We start from the raw sequence: 20,071 nt of genomic DNA on the forward strand, positions 1-20,071 counted from the left end.
TTTCGTAAGACACAGTGCAGAGCTGCTATGATCTTTAAATGTTAATGTTCTTTTCTTATCACTTTACTGTGTAGATACCCTTCATGAGACCCAACTCTGCCACAGCTCATCCTCGGAGGCAATCCTGGAAACCTCTTTTATAAGTGTGATTTAAAAAATGTGGATAACACTCTCAATAGAGTACATAAAGTAAAGGAGAACAGCTATCTTGTCTTTCCCATAAGCTTATCACTGCAAAAAGTTGCCTTTGCTTGTCAGGTTTGAATAGAATGTAATTGATTGGTTTGTTACTTGGACTGACAAGGCACTTAATTTGCCTGTGTGGATTTTTTTCTATTTTTTTCCTTCTACTTTTTTTTTTTTCTGCACTAATCAGAAACATTTGATATGTGCATTGTTGAAAAATACTAGATAATGTCTTTTCAGAATTGTCCTATTAAGTAATGTTTTCCCTCTTGCTTCTTTGGCAAATGATGATATACTACAGTGTTTGGACTTACTGAAGAGTTACAGAAGCCTATGGGACTTAAATGCAATGTACTACTCAGTGTTGTTGAACAATACCAGTAACAAACAAGAAAGACAATGCATTCCACTAGTCTGCTATTCTGTTTCATCCAACTTAATACATATATTCATATATGAAATGCTGCATTAGGAAACAACTATATACTCTTATATTAAACATTAATTCTCTATATAACATTCAGTGAAAGTGAAAGACTTGTAAAGCGTATGTCATTGTAGTTTTGACTCATTAGTCCTAGTGTGAAAGCACTAAGATTATTAGCATGAAATCTTTACAACTTCAGATTTTAAGCTCATAACTAAGAGTATATCTGTGTTGATCTCTAGATCTTTTTTAAGTAATGCCCAAATTTATACAGCTTTTATTGATTTAATATAAACTTTCTGTGTTCAATCTGATTTTATTTTTCTTGACCTTAAGTACGAGGTTATGAAATGAGGGCGATACAAAGCTTATTGACTATACAACCTGCCAGCTGAAAGATCTTCATCAACATCTGTATCTTTCCAGAGGTTTACAGAATTAAAATTTGATCTTCAAGCTTTAATGATCCAGTTTTAAGTCAACTACAGAAATATGTTGAATATTTCATCACTCCATCTTGAACTGACTTAGAAGAGACTCTTTGCTGAAATTGAAATGCACATTTACATGTAAACTGTCAACTTGTTTCTTGGAATTTCCTGATTTATAAATGGTGGTTTTGGACATCTTTTCAGGTATAGTGGCAATTGAAAATAGTTTAAACTTTAGGAATAGAGTAGGTAATGTCATAATCAAAAGCAAGTGTAAATACAAAGTTGCTGTATGCTTGTAATCTATAGTTATAGTAAGGAACCATATTATTGGATGTTTAACAAAATAATATGTAATGTATATAAAATATGTATAAGCTGAGATTATTGATTTATTGAAAGAAAAATTTTAATAACCTGTAGCAAAACTAGTAGGCTTTCTTTTAAGAGTAAGAAAGGACTCATTATTTATCACTACATAAGTTTAAGAAAAAGTTGGTAGTTTTTCCTACTGCTGAACTCCAGCTGATTTTAAGAAAAATTACAGACTGTCATTTTCTTAAAAGAATGTGCTAATACATTAGGCCCTGGCCCTCCTTTGATATATGGTGAAAATTACTAGTGGTCATTTTATTTTAGATTTTTTGAGAAGTTATTAAGTCTTGTGGTTTTGGTGTCACTATTAATCAAAATCCTTTCCACTCTGGTTTTCATTAGAATACTACATCATCGTCATTCTCCATCTTGCAGTCTTCAGTGGTAGATAACGCTATTCTGTATTTGATGCTAGCCCTAAGAATCTTTGTCATACATCACAAATATAAACTGCATAATTCATTAGATTATTGGTCCTAGAAACATGTATTTAGAATGGGAGAACTTTTGAAGGAAGTAAAAAAACACTTTCTCCTAATAATCTCCTAAACGCCCTCATATTTCCACAGTATAAAAAAATTCTTTTTTTTCCTTAGTTGGTCCAGTTGCTATTTAAAGGAGACATTAATGTGTATTTAAGTAAGTACACACTAAATGGTTCATATTTCAGACATGTGTAAGAGAACATGGCGCAACAGGTAAATGATGGCTATTTGTCACATAACAGGAAAAGGATAAAACAATAAAATATCAGGAAGGAAATTAAATGACTGAAATAAAAGAAGAATGAAATGGTCGTATATAGTGGTGGTTCCCAAACTTTACAGTGTATCAGAATCAGAGGAAGGATTTGTTAAAACGCAGATTGCTACCTTATTCCCTTCGGATATTCCTTCTCTTCACTTTCACTTACTTCCTCCTCTTAGCTCCCATCAGTTTCTCATTCATGGGCCTGGGATGAGGCCTGAAATTTTGCATTTCTAACGTGTCCAAATGATGCTGTTACTGCTGACCGGGGACACCACATTGAGAACCGTTTGTTGTGTTGTGTTTGACATTGATTAAATGTTGCTTTCATCTCCTCAAAAAGGCCCTTACATTTTCAAATATATTTGTTTTTACATAAAAGAATTTATGGTAGTTTATCTGCACATACAATATAATTTCTTTATTTTCATGAATTCAGTTAAACAAATGTTTATTTGATTTTATACCTATTATGGGGACAGCAGTATTTTAGATTCAGAAATGAAATCAAGAAACTTAGGTAGTCTTTGTTCATAATTCACTAACTGCTTTGTTAAGAAAAGATTTGACATTAGGATTGTGCCTGAACCTGAAAACATTATTCAGCCTTTATCCATCTTAAGTTTAGAAAAGATGTTTATATATAATTTATCCTTGTTATTCATGTGTTTCTTCAAAATACTTATCTGATTTTACATTTATGATATTAAAAATAGATTGCTGAACATAAATAATAAGAATATTCACACGCATTATCCTATTTCCCTAGCTTTACATCCTACTACTTAATGAAACCACTCTCTTTTTAAATGCTGAATGTTCGTTATTTGACAAAACTTACCACCACTGTTTTACTTGATTCACAATATAGGAATATTTTATGAATATATCCCCAAAATCTATTCAAGGAATTCAGAAGGATTCTCTGAAGCAGAGTGGAATATTATAATAACATTATTAACTTTGTTTTCTGAAATTGTTTTGACAACTGAAACTTGTATAAGACTCAGCTTTAGAGTTGCGTGGCATATGACGGCAGAAATTTTTTCTACAATCTGAGCTAGCACTTTGTAAATTTATATAATACTAAAGATTGTGATTAAAAATATTTCTGAGATGGATATGTATTACAAATACATTCTTTGTAAAAGTGTAGGCCTCTTTCTCCCACTGCTCAATCTAAGACTTTCTGCAGGCCTGCTGATAAGATTCACTGCTGTTCAGGTGCCTAAGATATAATGAAATTGGATGCTCCTGCTGGGCTTTGTAAATAAAATGAGATTGACCCCTAGCCATTATCTCATTTATCTGATTTACATTGTAAAATCAAGATCTACACTATTGATTAGAGCATAATTAGTTAATTATGAACAGGGAAATACAAAGTTATGTGGGGCTTGAGCACAGCAGGTTGTACTGCTGAAAAATTTCCAAGGGCATGAGCAGATGGAGATCAGTTTATTAAAGAACAAAGCAGACGTGTTTCAAGTATGGAAATATCTAATCATTCTCTCTTGCTGTGAAGAGCTACTTGACCTTATTGTGTATTTTTATATGAATTATTTTGTTTCATTTTTGTGTTTCACTTTTGATCTTGTAAACTGGCTTCTGCAAATGTAGCTAACTGCAGTGATCCTATTATTTAAGTGATTATTAAATATGAATTTGGATTTCAATAATTATCCATATATTTTTTCAAATCAATATACTTCGTGTGTAAAAAATACTTTTGTCTTTATTACTACTCATCCATTAATTACTTCCTGTGATAAGTATCTATAGTGGCATTAATGAAAATAGGTTTAAGATCTCCACATTAGTCTTATATTTGTGAAATATGATATGAAGACATTTTCGAATTATTTTGTATAAAAAATGCTTATAAAGGGGTTTGCACTAAAACTGTTGTAAAATACAAGAAATAAAATAGGTCTTTATTGATAATAAATGTTATTCTAATATTGGTAGAATGCAGAATTTTGTGCACGTTTGTATTATTTTAGAAGTGTTTTAACTCATGAGCTACAGTCCTGCATTTTCTCCATTTATAAGAAGTGACTAATTGAAATAATTAGCCACTGTTCAATGAAAGAATTATCATTACTGGTTAATAGATGTGTGTAGGTGTTTAGGCTGCTAATGAGATTTTATTTAAGTAATGTTAATATTTAAGACCAATTCTTTTGCTCTTGTATAACATTTTTACATAGAAATGATGGAAAAGTAAGAAAATCCTACTCATGAATTATCTTGATACTTAGGTTTTCTTTTTCTTTTTCTTTTTTTTTTTTGAAGTAAACAAATGTAATAGTATATATATATTTTAGAGTCAATTTTTATTTTCTCTCTATAGACTCAGAAGGGACCTTAACAAAATGTTGCACTGATATTAAAGATAGGTATGATTACTGATCAACTTGAGCATAAAAAATGTACCTCCCTTTTCAAAGCCTATGTTGAGGATTTCTCTTCTTCAAGTTTAGTATCACCTGGCTATAAATTATATGCACAGAAGGTACACTTAATTATTTCAGTTAGTTTAAAAAGTAGTTATTTAGTGTACTCTCCTAGTGACATTATCAATTGGAAATTAGGGGAGCTAAAGAAACCTCTTGGAACACTGGCATTTAGCCTGTCTCTTAGGCTCAGGAGGAAATAAATCAGTTGTTTCTTATTTATTTGTATGTATATTCTCAGTAATCAGGTAAACATGACTGATTGCTCGTTATATGGATCATAGGACATATAGACATAAATCATTTTCTTCCTCTTTTTTGTCTAGGGTGCTATACTTAACCATATGCTAAGTAAGTATTTTAAATACATATAGAACTATGTTTATTTGCTCACTGCATTTTGTTATATCAATGTCTAAAAGACTATATATACAGCTACTTTATTATTTACATCTGTATCTTATGAATCTGATGCCTAGGAAATTGTATTTAGTAAGAAATGAATTGAACCATCAATTTCCTTTTATCTCATAAATAGGATTCATTTTATCTCGTTTAAAATTGTAATTTTAGAGTGCCCTGTAGTGTTAATGTGTACAGTATTTACTAGATGTTCAAAGGATATTTCCTTAAACATCCAGTTTGCATTTTATTAAACATTTCGTAGTGTTTCTTTATAGCTTAGTTTTATATTATATTTTAATAGTTTGAAGACATTACCTCCCTGTTTATGTGGAATTTGTGTATTACAATAGTCTGTTTTTATTATATAGACATTTGTGTTATTTAATAAAGTATATTGTGTTATATCACTATGCTTTTGTGGGTCAATGACTGACTGCTTTTGCAAAAGATTTTTAAAACATTTGATTCCCTATTTATTTTGATAAATATATAGTATATCATGTGCCGCAATTATGTTTTTCCAAGTATATATAAGAAGTAGAGGTAGAGACCATACATAATAATTTGGTCAATAGCTACCTGCACGCTAATTCAGCTTTTAGGTAGCAGAATGATTGCAGACCCATATGAGTTTCTGATTTTTGAGTGTTTAGAATGGACTAAATTTGTAACATAGCCAGAATTTTTTGGCTTACAAAATTTGCTAGTTTACAAAATGTATGCGTGTGCATGAAATAAGCAATCCACTATTTTTATCATCTATATTGTTCTTTGATTGTAGGATTCTTAATGGTACCTCTTACGTTTGTCTATGGTATATTAATTCTTGTAAACTGTGCTTGAGTTCCCTTGTGTCATTCAGGATATTTTTGTTACCAGCACATAAAGATTTCTTCAATTCAGTATTCTAGTGTAGAAACAACCAGATTTTTTTCCACCACATGGAAATAATTTTAGCTATTTCTAGAAAGAGCTTACATTTGTATATGTTTATTAACAGAGCTACTGATTTCAAGATTTATTTCTTTTTGTTTTTGCTCTCCTGAATTTTGTTAGTTCCTAAGTGTATTAACTACTCCTTTTTGCCATTTAGTCTTGGAGTTTTTATTTACTGGTGAGTGAGCTGTAACTTGAGAGAACTCCCTTACTGCCTTTAATTCCAACAAGCAAATTCTTCCTTTCCTTTGGGACCTATCACAAACACATCAGAGTAACACATGTAGACCAACTCATTCTAAAAGGTTTCACTATTGAAGGAATCAGTAAGGATTAGGTCACTTCCGAATGGCTTAATACTTCAACATATGCTAAGAAATCTAGCATATAAAATTTTCTTTTCCCTTTTGCATTTATTCTTGAGCTGAAAGATAACTTGATTCTACAGTTAATTGAAATCAGCTAGAAACTGGAACTATAGCAAACTTGTGTTTAGTTTATTAGCTGGAAATTCATAGATATACCAACAAGAATCACCAGCATACATGACAGTGAGAAATAGTGAATTATGATTCACCTTTATATTGATGTCATGGTGTTTGACTCGAATTATCCCCTAGAAATCTTAATTTGCAAGTAACTATGACACAGTCATAAAGTAAATATGCAGTCATGATGTTATAATTTGATATAAACTAGGAAAACATTAATACCATAACTCTTCACCTATCAAGAGCCCAGATTATTGGCAATCTGAACTGTGAAGAACATAGCCCAAAAACCTGAAGTTAAGCACAAGAGACTATAATTAACCTAAATTGATTCCATGTGCTTAACTCAGTAGATGTTCTCATTTTCATGTCTTTTTACTGTCACTTTGCATATTCTTAACAAGTTTAGTGATCTGGTTTCTGAATCCATAACAAATTATTGTTGGGAAATGCTGCTTAAACAAATACACTGACACTATCAGAAAGTTGTGACTGATAATTTCCAAGCAAGTTAGAACTCTGAAAACGTGTAAGAGTTGAATACTGGAATTTCAAACAGAACAGCAGATTGATGGTACTCACTCCAAACACAAAAGGCTGACACATTGTTAGACACAGAGTAACATATGTTACTTGTATTCATGACCCTGAGATGACAAAAATAATTTATATTTGCTGTATTTTCCTGAGGAAGTAAAGACTGTGGTTCTTTCAAAAATTTCTATCAAAATGATTGAAATGCTAATTTTCAAGCTTGAAGAAATCTTCCCTCAGCTATCTAGAAATCTCAGCCTCATAAACTCTGAAATGCTTACACTCTGAAGGTTCCTATAACCATCCACATGTTTAATGTAATTGAAATTTTTAACTATTGAAAGGTAAATAAGTTGAATTGAGAAGAAAAAACAAAATTGTGTGGGCTAACCATTTAGTCTTTTTATCTTACAGTTGATGTTAGCTATATGTTGTCTATTGTTTTTTCTTAATGTCAGAACAACAGGTATTTAAACATTTTAACTGCTTTTAAATATAATTTGGGTAGCTTATTTATGATATTGGCATAGTAAATAAAGTACTGTTATTCTCATTTGATTTTTCCCCCCATACTAGAATTATCACAGTTAACATTTTTTTCCAAGTCTGTGTCTTGAGTCTAAAAGATTTTTGGAAAAGTACATAAGTTTATTTGGTTCATAAGGAGAAGTTGTAGAGGAAGAGGTGCATAAACTTATGATACACAACTGTGTTTTAAACTTCTTTTACCTGAATAACTTAGCTAAGTTGCTAACTTTTCCGAAACTCTTGATTCCTAAAATGGGCCTTTGGGAGACTGGGTTTTATAGCATGATATCAAATTTTTAGTATAGTATAAATGTGTGTTTGTAGTCCCCTTTATTGTGATGGTTTTTAAAACTTAATTGTTTTTGTGTGTTGTTTATAACAATAGCTCCTTCCACCTTTTTTTCTAATAAAGGTTATTGAGTAGTAATTTACACTATATTCAAGTAATATATGTCCTATAATTTTTTTCCTTGCTTTCTTAGTTGTGGATTTCTCAACTTTTAAAATTTTTAAATCAGTAAGAGAAACAATATATAGAGAGAATCTGACTGATTGGTTTGGAGAAAGTATTATTTTTTTAACTTAAAAAAAGAACACAAGAAAATGAGGCATATCATTCTATAAGATATATACATCTTTGTTATTTGTTGTTAAATTTTGGTCTTGTTATTCCAAATGATGCAAAATTCTTTTTATAAGACACTGAAATAATACAGATCTCTCTTCATTGTCAGCAGGATGAGATTGTCTGAAACGAAGAATAGGTATGATAGTTTTCTTAGCTTTTGTACATCATAGGTGGCAAAGACACTATCAAAGCATTTAATAATAAGCTTTAAAATGTACTAGGAGGTCCTTTGAAAAACCAAATATTCTGAGAAAAAGTGACAGGTAAATTTTGAGAAAATTTGTATTTGAGAAAATTAATATCTAATTCTTAGAATGGTTTTTCTTTGCTATACATTGTGTTAGTATGCTGTAAACATTGGAAAGTTTATTTCTAATCTAACTTAAATTGGAGAAAGAGTGTATAGAATTGATTACAGATTAGTGTATGTAGCCTAGTGGAATTCTTTAGAGTTCTAAAAAATTTTAAACAATCACAATGTATTGGAATAAATTCATAATCTTGAATTATATGTATCTTATATTATTAAATGTCTTTATCTAATAGGCAATGATTAATTCTTGAAGTTCAAAATTGAAATAGCTGTGTTTGTTAGTTTAGAACGTATATAGCTATACACATACATTCATTCACATGCTCTTAACATTTCTACTATCAAAGTGTCCTGAATGATACTTTTTTGTTTGTTGATTTTATTTTTGTATTTTGTTTTTCCTAAAACATTTATTTCAGGTTTAGATTGTTTTTGTCGTAAACATTAACTTAATAATCTTGTGAGCTAAAGGTAGAATTACAGCGTTAAAGTTGAAATGTACAATAGTTTGCTATTTGTCTCTGAAAACGGTTTTTAAAAAAAATATTATTTAGATATACCATAAATCTGTTTACCCTGCAGGTGTGATGAATGCAGACTGTGTTACCATTTTGGCTGTTTGGATCCTCCTTTGAAAAAGTCTCCTAAACAAACAGGCTATGGATGGATATGTCAGGAGTGTGATTCTTCATCTTCTAAGGTAAGGAGAGGGAAAGCCTATTAGCAAAAGTGTTTTTTCTCTTCCTTCTGATAGCTTTTCTATATCATATCACCAACTTCCCAACTTTAAAGAGAATTGGAATATGAAGGACCAACATTTTAATATCATGTACTTTAAAAATATATTGCCATGGTGATTTTATTGCTTTTACGTTAAAGAATAAACAGCTCTACTAAATTATATAAATTTCCCATATGAAATATTTTAGCTGTTTTTTGTATTCTGTGTTACTGTAGCATATTAAATAGTGTTCTAGGAGCCAAAGAAAAGTCACCCTTTGCTAATTTAACACACTTAGGAAATAAGGATTAGCAGGGGAATTCTGATTTGAGTCATAAGAAATTTGTTTTGAAAAAAAATATATAAATATATATGTATCTATATGGTAATATTAATATGTATAAATATTAACCAAAAGAAAACCCCCCAAAAATCCAATTCTGTTTTGTAGTTGACTCATCTTAACACACATAAGTATAATGTGAATGTTTCTGTTCTCTTTTTCCAATGAAAAATTAAATTTAATATAACAGTTAATCTGAAAGTCAAGAAAACTTAATTTTCTTGAAAACTTAATTTTCTTGAATATTTATGTTACGTCAATTCTGGTTTGCTCACTTTTGAAGACTTCCATTCCTGACCAGCAGGTAATAAATTTCTGTTTACATTTTCTTTTGAAAGATGTTTGCTAGTATGGTCCCCAAGAAGAAAACATTGGTAGATAATGTCATACTTTATAATTCAGTGAATTGCTGTAGAGCTTTTAAATTAAGAAAGCAGTATATTACTAACATCGGAGTCAAGAAAATATCATCTGAGGGCCTAAAAGAAACTCAGAATGAAAATTAATGTATTTTGTCCTTTATTTTCCTCTTTTTGCTTTGGTGTACTGTTACGTGATAGGTAATAATGGGTATATTTGCCATGTTCATATATTTCAGTGGTATGAAAAGATAAAACAGTTATTGCCAGAAGAAAGGAAGTGAATCAGTTGCCAATAAATTTAGGTGGAGGAAGTGAATGTACAATTGTTATAGCCATAAAACATATATCCAGCTTCCTTTCTCTATGGTAGTCAGGATTATTAAATCCAAGAAGTCATAACTTTTACTATACAAATATGACACCATAATAAGAAATTATTTATTTTGCTTAGAATTTTAGATAATACAAGGTGAGGATATATAGTTGAATATGTGCTTGAAAATGTATTGCACTTTACGCAATATTTAACTGTTAACCTTGTCTCCAAATTTTGCCTACCAAGTGAAAGTCTAAAATATAGCCATGTTTACTCTCAGCAGCATAATGTATTTATACATGACTATCTTTCAAGTAATTGCCGTTTAGCTGTGGCTTTATGAGGACAAAAATGTTCTGTCAGTATTCCTTCCTATTAATTTTATAAAAATTCCACAAAAGTTTAACAAGATTTATCATATTTATATCTATAATTTTAAGTTTTAGCACATGGAAGATTTACCCAAGTGTAGATTTAATAATACTGATTTATAACAATTTACTTAAAAATAGAATAGCTTTTTCTAAAAAAAAAATTGAGCTATAATTGACTATAACATTATATTACTTTTAAGTGTACAACATAATAATTCAATATTTGTAGACAGAAAGACATTTTATTCTACCCAAACCCATAAAGTATGGAACGATAAGACTTTCTCTGCCTTATCAACCCCTGATAAACCTAGGCAGCCATTTTAGGTTTCATGAAAAATGACCGATTACATGGACATAGATATATACAGATACATGTGTATACATGCAAACACAAACCTACACACATATTGTCGCGTCCAGCGCAACACAGGCAGTGAGCGAAGGAGAAGGGGCGGCAAAGGGTTAAGAAAGTAAGAAACAGAAATCAAGAAAGTTATGAAACAGGGGCTAAGGGTCTCACAGCCTCAAAGGACTGAGAGCCCTGAATGGGGCCGTACTGTGGCTTTTATTGATGCACACACAAGAAAGCAACATTGTTTTCTCCAAGGTCTGTGAATTTCACATATTATACTAAGAAACTGATTTGAACTAATTACCCCTGCCTGCAAGCAGCCCAACCGCCAATTTCAGGATGTATCTCCCTAAGAGACACAACCTTTATGCTGAAACTTACAGAAATAGATAGATGGAGAACTGATGTTATTATACCACTGAATCTCTTCCCAAGCAGGTTGTAGGAAGGAATGCAGCCACAAAGGCAGCTCTCCTTAACGGGGGGAAGGTGAGGGTCTGTCAACCCTGTGGGTTCTCATGTTGGTCCCCACTCGACTGTTCGTGGCTTGAGTAGTAACCCCCCACCCCCACCCCGGCCGCCCGGTGGGGAATCTTACTCATCATTGGCTGACCACCCATCCTCCGGGGCCAAACAGGGAGACAAAGGTGAAGCAAAGTCCCTGAAAGGATTAGTCTCACAGACTGTCCTTTCTTTAGGTGCAGGTATGAGGGGACAGACGGGTAGGCTGCTGCGTGACAACAACATATGAGTACAAAATCACGGAAACCCACATGCACAAAACATACCTTCCCTCATAGGCTACGCTTCAAAGACATTTGACTAAGGCAGCAGCTAACCAGAAAGTGAACTGTGTTTATTTTCAGTGGAGCTAGTTCATTGCTACCTGTCACCATGAATGACTTATTTTTTCTTTGTCAGTCTTTACCATGTTGTGAAAACACTATTGCTAATGAATGCTGTATGCCTGGAAAAGCAATGTATTTCATTCCTCTTCCTCAGCCTCACCCATCTCATATTTCTTCCATCTCTACTCCCATCTACCTGGAGTAGATGGAAGCCCAATACCTGGACTCATTCAAGCCTTCTCCATCCTTGTCCCATATAGAAAATCACTTCCTGAGTCCTGTAAAAGTTTTCCTTAAATGTTTCTCCAGTCTGTTTTTGCTCCTTTTCTCCACTGCTACTGCCTTGATTCAGTGCCTCACTTTTTCCTCATTCTATCTAGTTCCTCCTATTTTAATACGAAGATATCTATATAGGTCTACAGACTCATGTCCCCTATTACCCATTCCCTTCACTAGAAGCCTCCAAAATGAAGTGTTTGTACCCCAGCAGATAGAGAACATGACTAATGAAATCAACTTGCTTCTGTATAACATCCCATTTTAATTTCTGTGTCTGTTTTATAATGTAAATAATATGTTAATGCTGTAGAGCAGGTACATAATTTCACACATATGTACTTATGTTAAGGTGCATTGTTAAATGTTTTTAGTACTGGGGTACATAAAAAATATTTAGAGCCCATAGTCCTATCCTGCTCCTTGAATAATCTTTCTCAAGGTATATTTGTCACACCTCAGCTTTACATCTGTCAGTGTCTTTTCACTATCCTACATATAAAAAAAAAAAAAAATACAACCAAAAAAAAAAAAAACCCCAGGAAATTAATATTGATACATTATCATCTTTAGACTTCATTCAAGTTTTGCCATTTGTCCCAGTAATGTTCTTTATAGCAAAAGGATCCAGTATAGAACCACTTGCTGTATTTAGTTTTCATGTTTCCTTAGTTTTTAATCTGGACAGTCCCTTAGTCATTTTTTTTTTTACTTTGACCTTGCCACTTTTGAAGATTATAGGGCAGTTACTTTGTAAAATAGCTCTCTCACTTTGCATTTTTCTTTACTTTCCTTGTGGTTAGATTCATTTTGTGCGTCATTGATAAAAATAACACAGATGTGATGAGTATGCATTCTATCAGGTGACACATAATTTCAGTTTGAACCTTATATGATGTTAAGTTTTATCACTTGACTAAGGAGTTATCGGCCAGTCTTCTCCATTCTCTTACCCTTTCTAATTAATAAGGAATTTGTGGGGGAGAACCTTGCAACTATGTAAACATCCTATTCCACATCAAACTTTCATTTTCAGGTTTATTCAATGGGTTATATTGCTTACTATCATTATTTATTTTGATATTCTAATTGTCCTAAATTTGTTTAATAGGAATTACTTTAGGCTGGCTTCTGCCACTTCAAGTTGGCATCTGTGGCCTTCTGACATGATCCCAGCAATCTTTGAGTATTTCCTACTAAAAATGTTCCAGGCTCAACTTGTACTTTCCATTCCCCTCCCTGCTCTTGGAATCAACTGTTTCTCCAAGGAACTCTGGTTCCTTTTAGTGGAGAATTGTCTTTAGAAACAACTAGATGTGCTCATTGTTACCGGGATGTTGCTCCTCCTAGGTCTTCTCAGCAGGCAATGCCAAGGAGTAGGTATATGTACAGGTACACCTCCTTTTATGGCACTTCGCTTTATTGCACTTCACAAATACTGTGTTTTTTACAAATTGAAGGTTTGTGCCAACCCTACATTGAGCAAGTCTGTTGGCACCATTTTTCCAATAGCATTTGCTCACTTTGTGTCTCTGTGTCACATTTTGGTAAGGTATATATGTACATACATTGTTTTTTTTCTTTAGACATAATGCTATTTCACACTTAATAAACTACAGTGTAGTGTGAACATAACTTTTGTATGCACTGGGAAACCGAAAAAATTCTTGTGACTCCATTTATTGTGATATCTCTTTATTGAGGTAGTCTGGAACTGAACCTGCAATATCTCCAAAGTCTGCCTGTATTATTCATATACGTACACATATTTCTGTGTCTTTATAGATGTTGGAAACCATTCTGGTTTTCTACCTTTGCCTGTCGGGAACTCCCTAACAGAAAACTGGCTCCTGTTATCCTTAATATATATTCTTGTATGATTAATCCTCTGATATAAAACTAATCTCTTTCACCCTCCACCTCCAATCTACATGGATACCTACTTTGCTGAACATAACCTGATGGTTTTTAGACTGAATTGTTTAGGAAGGAGAGAGAGGGAATGAGGGTGATGGACATTTATATTTTTTTACAAGCTGCTCACATTATTTTAATGATCAATCAAGAAAAAGAACCACTATTTTATGAATTCTTCAGTTATGACAAAAGTTTTTAAGCTACAAATTAACTTTTTTAGAATTTTAAAACAAATATACACACAATGCATATGACCCAAATCAAACTTTAACTGACACTTTAAAATTATGATATATACTCTCATATAAAATATAGGGTAGACTTATTTTTTAAAATAAAGTTCACAGTTCATTATTCACTCTTTTTCTAGGGTATATTTGATATAGATTTCAACAATCTCTGCCCGCTGAAACACGCAAACTTATTTTGACATGGTCAATGAACATGTGTAAATATTTATTTTTAAAGTGCTTCATCCAACTCATCTATATTTACAAATTCAACTGAGAATATAAATATACATTATATATTTTACAGTGACTATGCCAGTTATGATTTTAGTTTTTTTATCCTTGTTTAAACTCTGTTTTGTGTAATGCCATAGAGTGTACATGACAGGTCATTATGAGCTGTCGTAGTTTGGAGACCTCTATGGGGTTCACTCTTACTTGGTCTTTCTAGTACACTACTCTCTTTGAGCCTTAACTAAGTTAAATTCATATGCATAGAAATCACATCTAAATCCCATGGAAGATTCTCTTGAACTACATATACGTATGTCAGCTGAGGCAGGTGGTACATTTTGATAATCATTTGTATCAGAAATCCCTGACTAGGGGAAGTATGATTTTTTTTTCATTTTTGTTTTATTTTCTAAATTTTCTGCATTGAGAAAGTTAAATTCTATAATCAATATACTTAGGTCAAAATGACATGTATAAATATTTTCAAGTAAAATACTCATTGAGAATTTTGCCTGTGTAAGAACTGAACAGAACAATCTCTCCAAGGAATATCTTGCCACAATATATTGAAGAAGCACATTTAACTGACCTGGTAATATTGGAAATTGAATGTCTGAATTTTATGTATTATGAAGATTTATGAAAAATATAAAATTAAAATGAGTTGTCCTTTAAGGGTCTTTTAAATTTGAAGCACATAACTGACTCATAAAAAAGGACTTTTGAATATTTTAAGTATTCATTTGGCCTCGGGAGTTTTATTTGACATTAGGTTAAATTTTAAATTTCTGAATTTAGCAGTTGACAGAGAAGTCATTTTCAGGTAGAACTTATACCTCTTAACCGTCTAATTCAGTATTCTTCTAGCACTAGTGTGACAAGCATTAGACCTTACAACAGTGTGCTTTATTAAGCTTTACTGAGTATTGATTTTCCTTTTACTAATTCAGGTATGTAAAAGTCTAGAGAAAAGTTGTTTATACAGTATCCTACAACAGAACCCCTAGAACAAATCTATTCTGGTTTGTAGACCTACTAAAAGTCCAAGAATTAAAACTGTGCTGTGGTTGTCCTTGATGATCGCTACAGTTAAATATTTAAACTTGAGATTTCCCATTTGCTAGTGTGTGGGATAAAGCCCACAAACCTCCAGTTGATCTTCCACCTTATCCTAGACCAAATTCAAGGTGTTGCCAGTTACTATAGCATTTTCCCTTGCAGGCAGAATGATATGCGTATCCTTTAAGCCCTTAGTTTCTAATTAAGTGCTGTACTTTCTGAGTAGTAACAATGATTTGTGATTCAATAAAGAGTGATAGCCATTAACAATTCCACTAATTATACTTGATACTTTGCTTTTTTTTAAAAGCAGAGTGTGTTGTTTGAACTAAATATTTATGTACTTGAAATCACTATTTATTTGTCATTATTGCCTACTCAAAGAGGTTGTTCATTTGATTGCCCTGTACATGTTTCTGAAACCTATCCCTAGGTAATATTTTTATCAAATAACAATTTTCAGCAAAACAAAGATTGTTTATGGTTATTCTTTATAATAGCATTGGAATCTATGCTGATTTATTTAGTTCTGTAACCTAAGATAGTTTTCATGGGGACTGTGTAATACACATTAAGCATATTGGTATATACTTCAGTAAGTCATGGTCAGGTATTCCTTAAGAATCTTTTTGAAAATATGATTTATTTCCTCCAGGTAAAGTTTATCAATGTTTATGACATACATTTTAATATATTTCAGTGTCATATTCACAGAGAAAGAAAATGATTGGAACCTCTAATATTAGACAAATATTTTCTATGTTAATCATTTGCAAAATTAAAAACTAAATTACTTTCTAAGTTACACTTACTACAAACTGGAAAAACCAAGCCATTTTTTAATTTAGATGGCATGCGAGCATGCTGTGGCATACCATATGAGATGAGGAACTGAATCAGAGCTGAGATAATTAATCAAAGTACAGCAGAGTGCCATGTATAGGGATGCCTTCCAGAACTCACCAACACCGTACTATCCTTTAGTTTTAAAATCGTTTTGTGTTTTTATGTTTTCGTTTTATTTATTCAGGAGAAAAAAAGTCCCCTACTAAAAATTAAGCTGAAAAATGGTTCATTACAGCTTTAAAAAAGTTAATCAGAATATTTTTACATTATTAACCCAGAATTTGAAATATTAAAGTTGTGGTTCATGATATACGAATGTAAAAACTCAGAAGGAATATAGAATATGTTGATTATATAAACTTGTTATTCCAGCATTTATATATAATGTGAGTCTGAGAGACATTGTTCATTACAAAGGGATAGTCCTAGCCCATTTTCAGAGTTGTAAAAGTAAGCTGTACAGGCTCACATCCTAGCTTCAAAAAAGAGAGATTCCTGTGTTCTAGATATAGATACAGTTAGTTCATTCCTTCTAATTTATTAAACATTAGTTTTGTAGAATTACTTATCTATTAACAAACTGTCTTTCTCACCTACACCTTGTGGTTTAAGAAGTACCCTTTTGCCTACCACTAAGATAGACTTCAAATCTAAGCTAGAAAACTCAAAGCATGAGCTTTCATAGTTAAATGGAATTGAGTTCTAAAATCAAATGTATTTAAGCATTCTAATTTGCATGTTTGAATAGACACGTTAGCAAAATTGAAAAGAAATGATGGATTAGGGGTTGGAGACATAGTGAATGTCTGTTATGCCATATTACTTACATTTTAACATATTCATTTTTTGACATTTCTGAAATTAGGATGAATATCTCCAAGTAGTTTATGCCTTATAAGTGGTGATATTTTTCCATAAAAAATTTGCCATTAAATTTATGGCATTTCCTATAATTCGAGGGACTGTAGAGTCATTTAAAACATACAGAAAGTTAAAGTGTGCAATGTGATATAGAGGAAAGAGCTTCACAGGCTTTGAAAAGAAAGAAACTGGGTTCAGATAGGAACTGTTTACCATGTGTGTGACCTTCAGCAAGTTGCTTCACTTCAGGTGTGTTGCAGGTGGTTCATTGTGAACAGTTTAACGGCAATACTTGGAATAATAGAGATGTAAATGTATCATTCAGTACACGGCATCTTTTCTTATTCTTAACACTAAGCAAGCATTTTAGTTAGAGAAAAGTTCAAAATTAGTGACAATGTTCTGATTTGCAAGTGTAAGAAATGTTTGTAAAAAGTAATCGGAAGTGCAGTGTTCTGTGTTTTATTTTTTTGTCTCCCCATGTACCAAGTGAAAATATTTCTTTTTCAGAGTTTTACACTAAATAAAGTCATGTCTAACTTTTTCATTCTCAGAAAGTTCTCTTTGTTTTCGTTTCTTGCTAGAGTTAAGAGGCAATAACAAGTATTTTTATAACTTATTTTTAAACTAAGGCACTATGGGTCTCGAGGCTTTTAAAATTATATACTCTTCCATAAGGTATTTTTTTCTAAATTTATTGTATATCATTAGTAAATAATGGGTCTTTTTTATATATTGATGGCAATGACTATTTCACATTAAATATAGAAATATGGTCCTCTGAATTCCACAGATCATACACTAATGTGTTTATTTTATTTTATAAGTATAAAGCATTATGTTTAGAAAGTAAATATTTACTTTTACCTTTAAAACACTGGTGCTATCAAGTACTGAATAATAGGAAAAGACATAATAAGATACGAGCATAAAAGGGAGACTTGTTTTTAACCAAAAGACATGTTTTGTTAATAGGTGAAGAAATATCCAAATTTCCCATACATTGTAGAGAGGTATTATTTCCTTGTCAAGGTCATGAAAATTATAAACTTAAAACTACAATAAAAAAATAATAAAATTTAAAAGTAAGAAACCACTGAAGATAGGTATAAGGTAATTTATGTGTCCACTTTGTCAAGGTGTATGCAGCTTTTTATAATAAAAGATTCATCAAGCCTAACGAATGGCTTTTAGAGAAGAGGCATATATCAGCAATTCATCCTTTTATTGTTAAATGTTTGAATACTTTTAAGGATGGAAATGTAGGAATTTCTGAGTTAGCATTTTCACATTCCTTGTGGAGTCTGGAAATTAAGGTTATTAACTTTTAGGGCATACTGTAGAAGCATATTTAGAATTTCATAACATGATTATGTGCCTTCAATATGTCTGAAACAGCATTTATGCCAAGAGAAAGTCTCATTTTTTAATAAGGAAATTGTACTCATTTCAGATGCTACTAATGCCTCTTTCTTTTGGAAAGGTAGACTCTCAACATGTGCTTTATATGTATGTGTCAAATGGCAAAGATTTATGCGTGTAAATTCTTCAGACCCCTATCTTGACACACATTCTTTCTCTGTGTCTGCCACCTGCATCCCTGATTCCCAATGGAAGAAACTGTTTATTATATACAGTCAGCCCTCTATATCACGGAGTCTACACCCATGGATTCATCCAACCGAGAACTGCAGTTGGTTGAATCCAGGGATAAGGAATTTATGGATACAGAAGGCTAACTAAGAGACTTGACAATCCGAGGATTTTGGTGTCTGCTGGAGTCCTAGAAACAATCCTCATTGGATACTGAGGGATGACTGTACTTCCTTAATCGTAGCATATGAATTTCTCTGTTTGTTTACTTCCATGTTACTTAAAAAATTGAATATCTCTTTCTGGAAATATCTATGTGCTGTTCTTAACACATTTTCCCTTGGTAAATGCTGAGTAAAGCAAATTATAAGATTGGGGAACACACTATCCTCCACTGGCTCGCAACCCCTGCTTCATCCAGTCCTGTTCCCTATTAAACTCTTGGCTTCAGTTCTCATTTTGACATGGCCCATTCTGCCATGAGCTAATTTGAACTAATTGTAATAGGCTAGGTGAGCATCACTTTATTCCCTCTTGTGCTTCATTAAAAAAAAAAATCTTCTGATTTACATCATAATTTGTGATTTTCATCATTTGTCAATCCCCATAGCCCAAATGCCAGTGATTTCTCCTCAAAGTGTAGTCTACAAACCACCTGCGCCAGGATCTTCTGAAGTACTGTTACATACTCAGTTTGGAAGCCCCATGCAGACTGGCTACTAAATCAGGATCTCTGGAATGGTGCTCAGGAGTCGGCACTTTTATAAACACCATAGGTGATAATTACGATTGTTAAAATATAAGAACCACCGCTTTTAACTCTAATTTCTTTTAAATTCCTTACGTATAGTTTTCTCTCCAACTTCACTTCACTATTCACTTATTGTACCTATAGGTATCATTCTCAGACTTTGCTGTTCTGAGACTGTCCTTCTACCCCGCAGGGAGGTTCAAGGTAGATTGATGACACCTGATTCAGGTTCAGTAAAGCAGCATTTCTGGATTACGAATGTACCATATTGCCGTTCTTCTTTCTAAGTTTTGGAATTGCCCAGCAACATCTCAGGGTTTATCTCTGAGCTGTATTCAATTTGTCCCTATCAAGAATCTTCCTCAATTACTTTGCCTCATCTTTTCTCTACATCTTTGAGGCAGTTGACACTGTTAGTAACTTTCTCCTTTTTACAAACTCCTTTCTTGCCTCAGTGAGCCTCTTGTCTCCCAATTTTCTCACTTCTTAGTAGATCATTTCTTTCATCTTTTGATAGGCTTCTTTGCC

At 32.4% G+C, this 20,071-nt stretch overlaps 1 protein-coding gene across 14 annotated transcripts in view; it reads left to right on the top strand.

Annotated features, from left to right (window-relative positions):
* PHF14 (PHD finger protein 14) overlaps window positions 1-20,071 on the top strand; it is a 174,376-nt gene that overhangs the window by 101,916 nt on the left and 52,389 nt on the right. For 5 of the 14 annotated variants that reach the window (XM_074340780.1, XM_074340773.1, XM_074340772.1 and 2 more), the window contains exons 17-18: window positions 8,251-8,280; window positions 9,040-9,157. In XM_074340780.1, the coding sequence (XP_074196881.1) occupies window positions 8,251-8,280; window positions 9,040-9,157 (148 nt within the window). Of the gene's footprint in view, window positions 1-74; window positions 5,438-8,250; window positions 8,281-9,039; window positions 9,159-20,071 lie in introns of those variants that run through there. The other 9 variants (XM_074340776.1, XM_074340774.1, XM_074340778.1 and 6 more) reach the window with 7 other exon arrangements.

This window comes from Rhinolophus sinicus, linkage group LG09, assembly GCF_036562045.2.
Source record: "Rhinolophus sinicus isolate RSC01 linkage group LG09, ASM3656204v1, whole genome shotgun sequence".
NCBI lineage: Eukaryota > Metazoa > Chordata > Mammalia > Chiroptera > Rhinolophidae > Rhinolophus > Rhinolophus sinicus.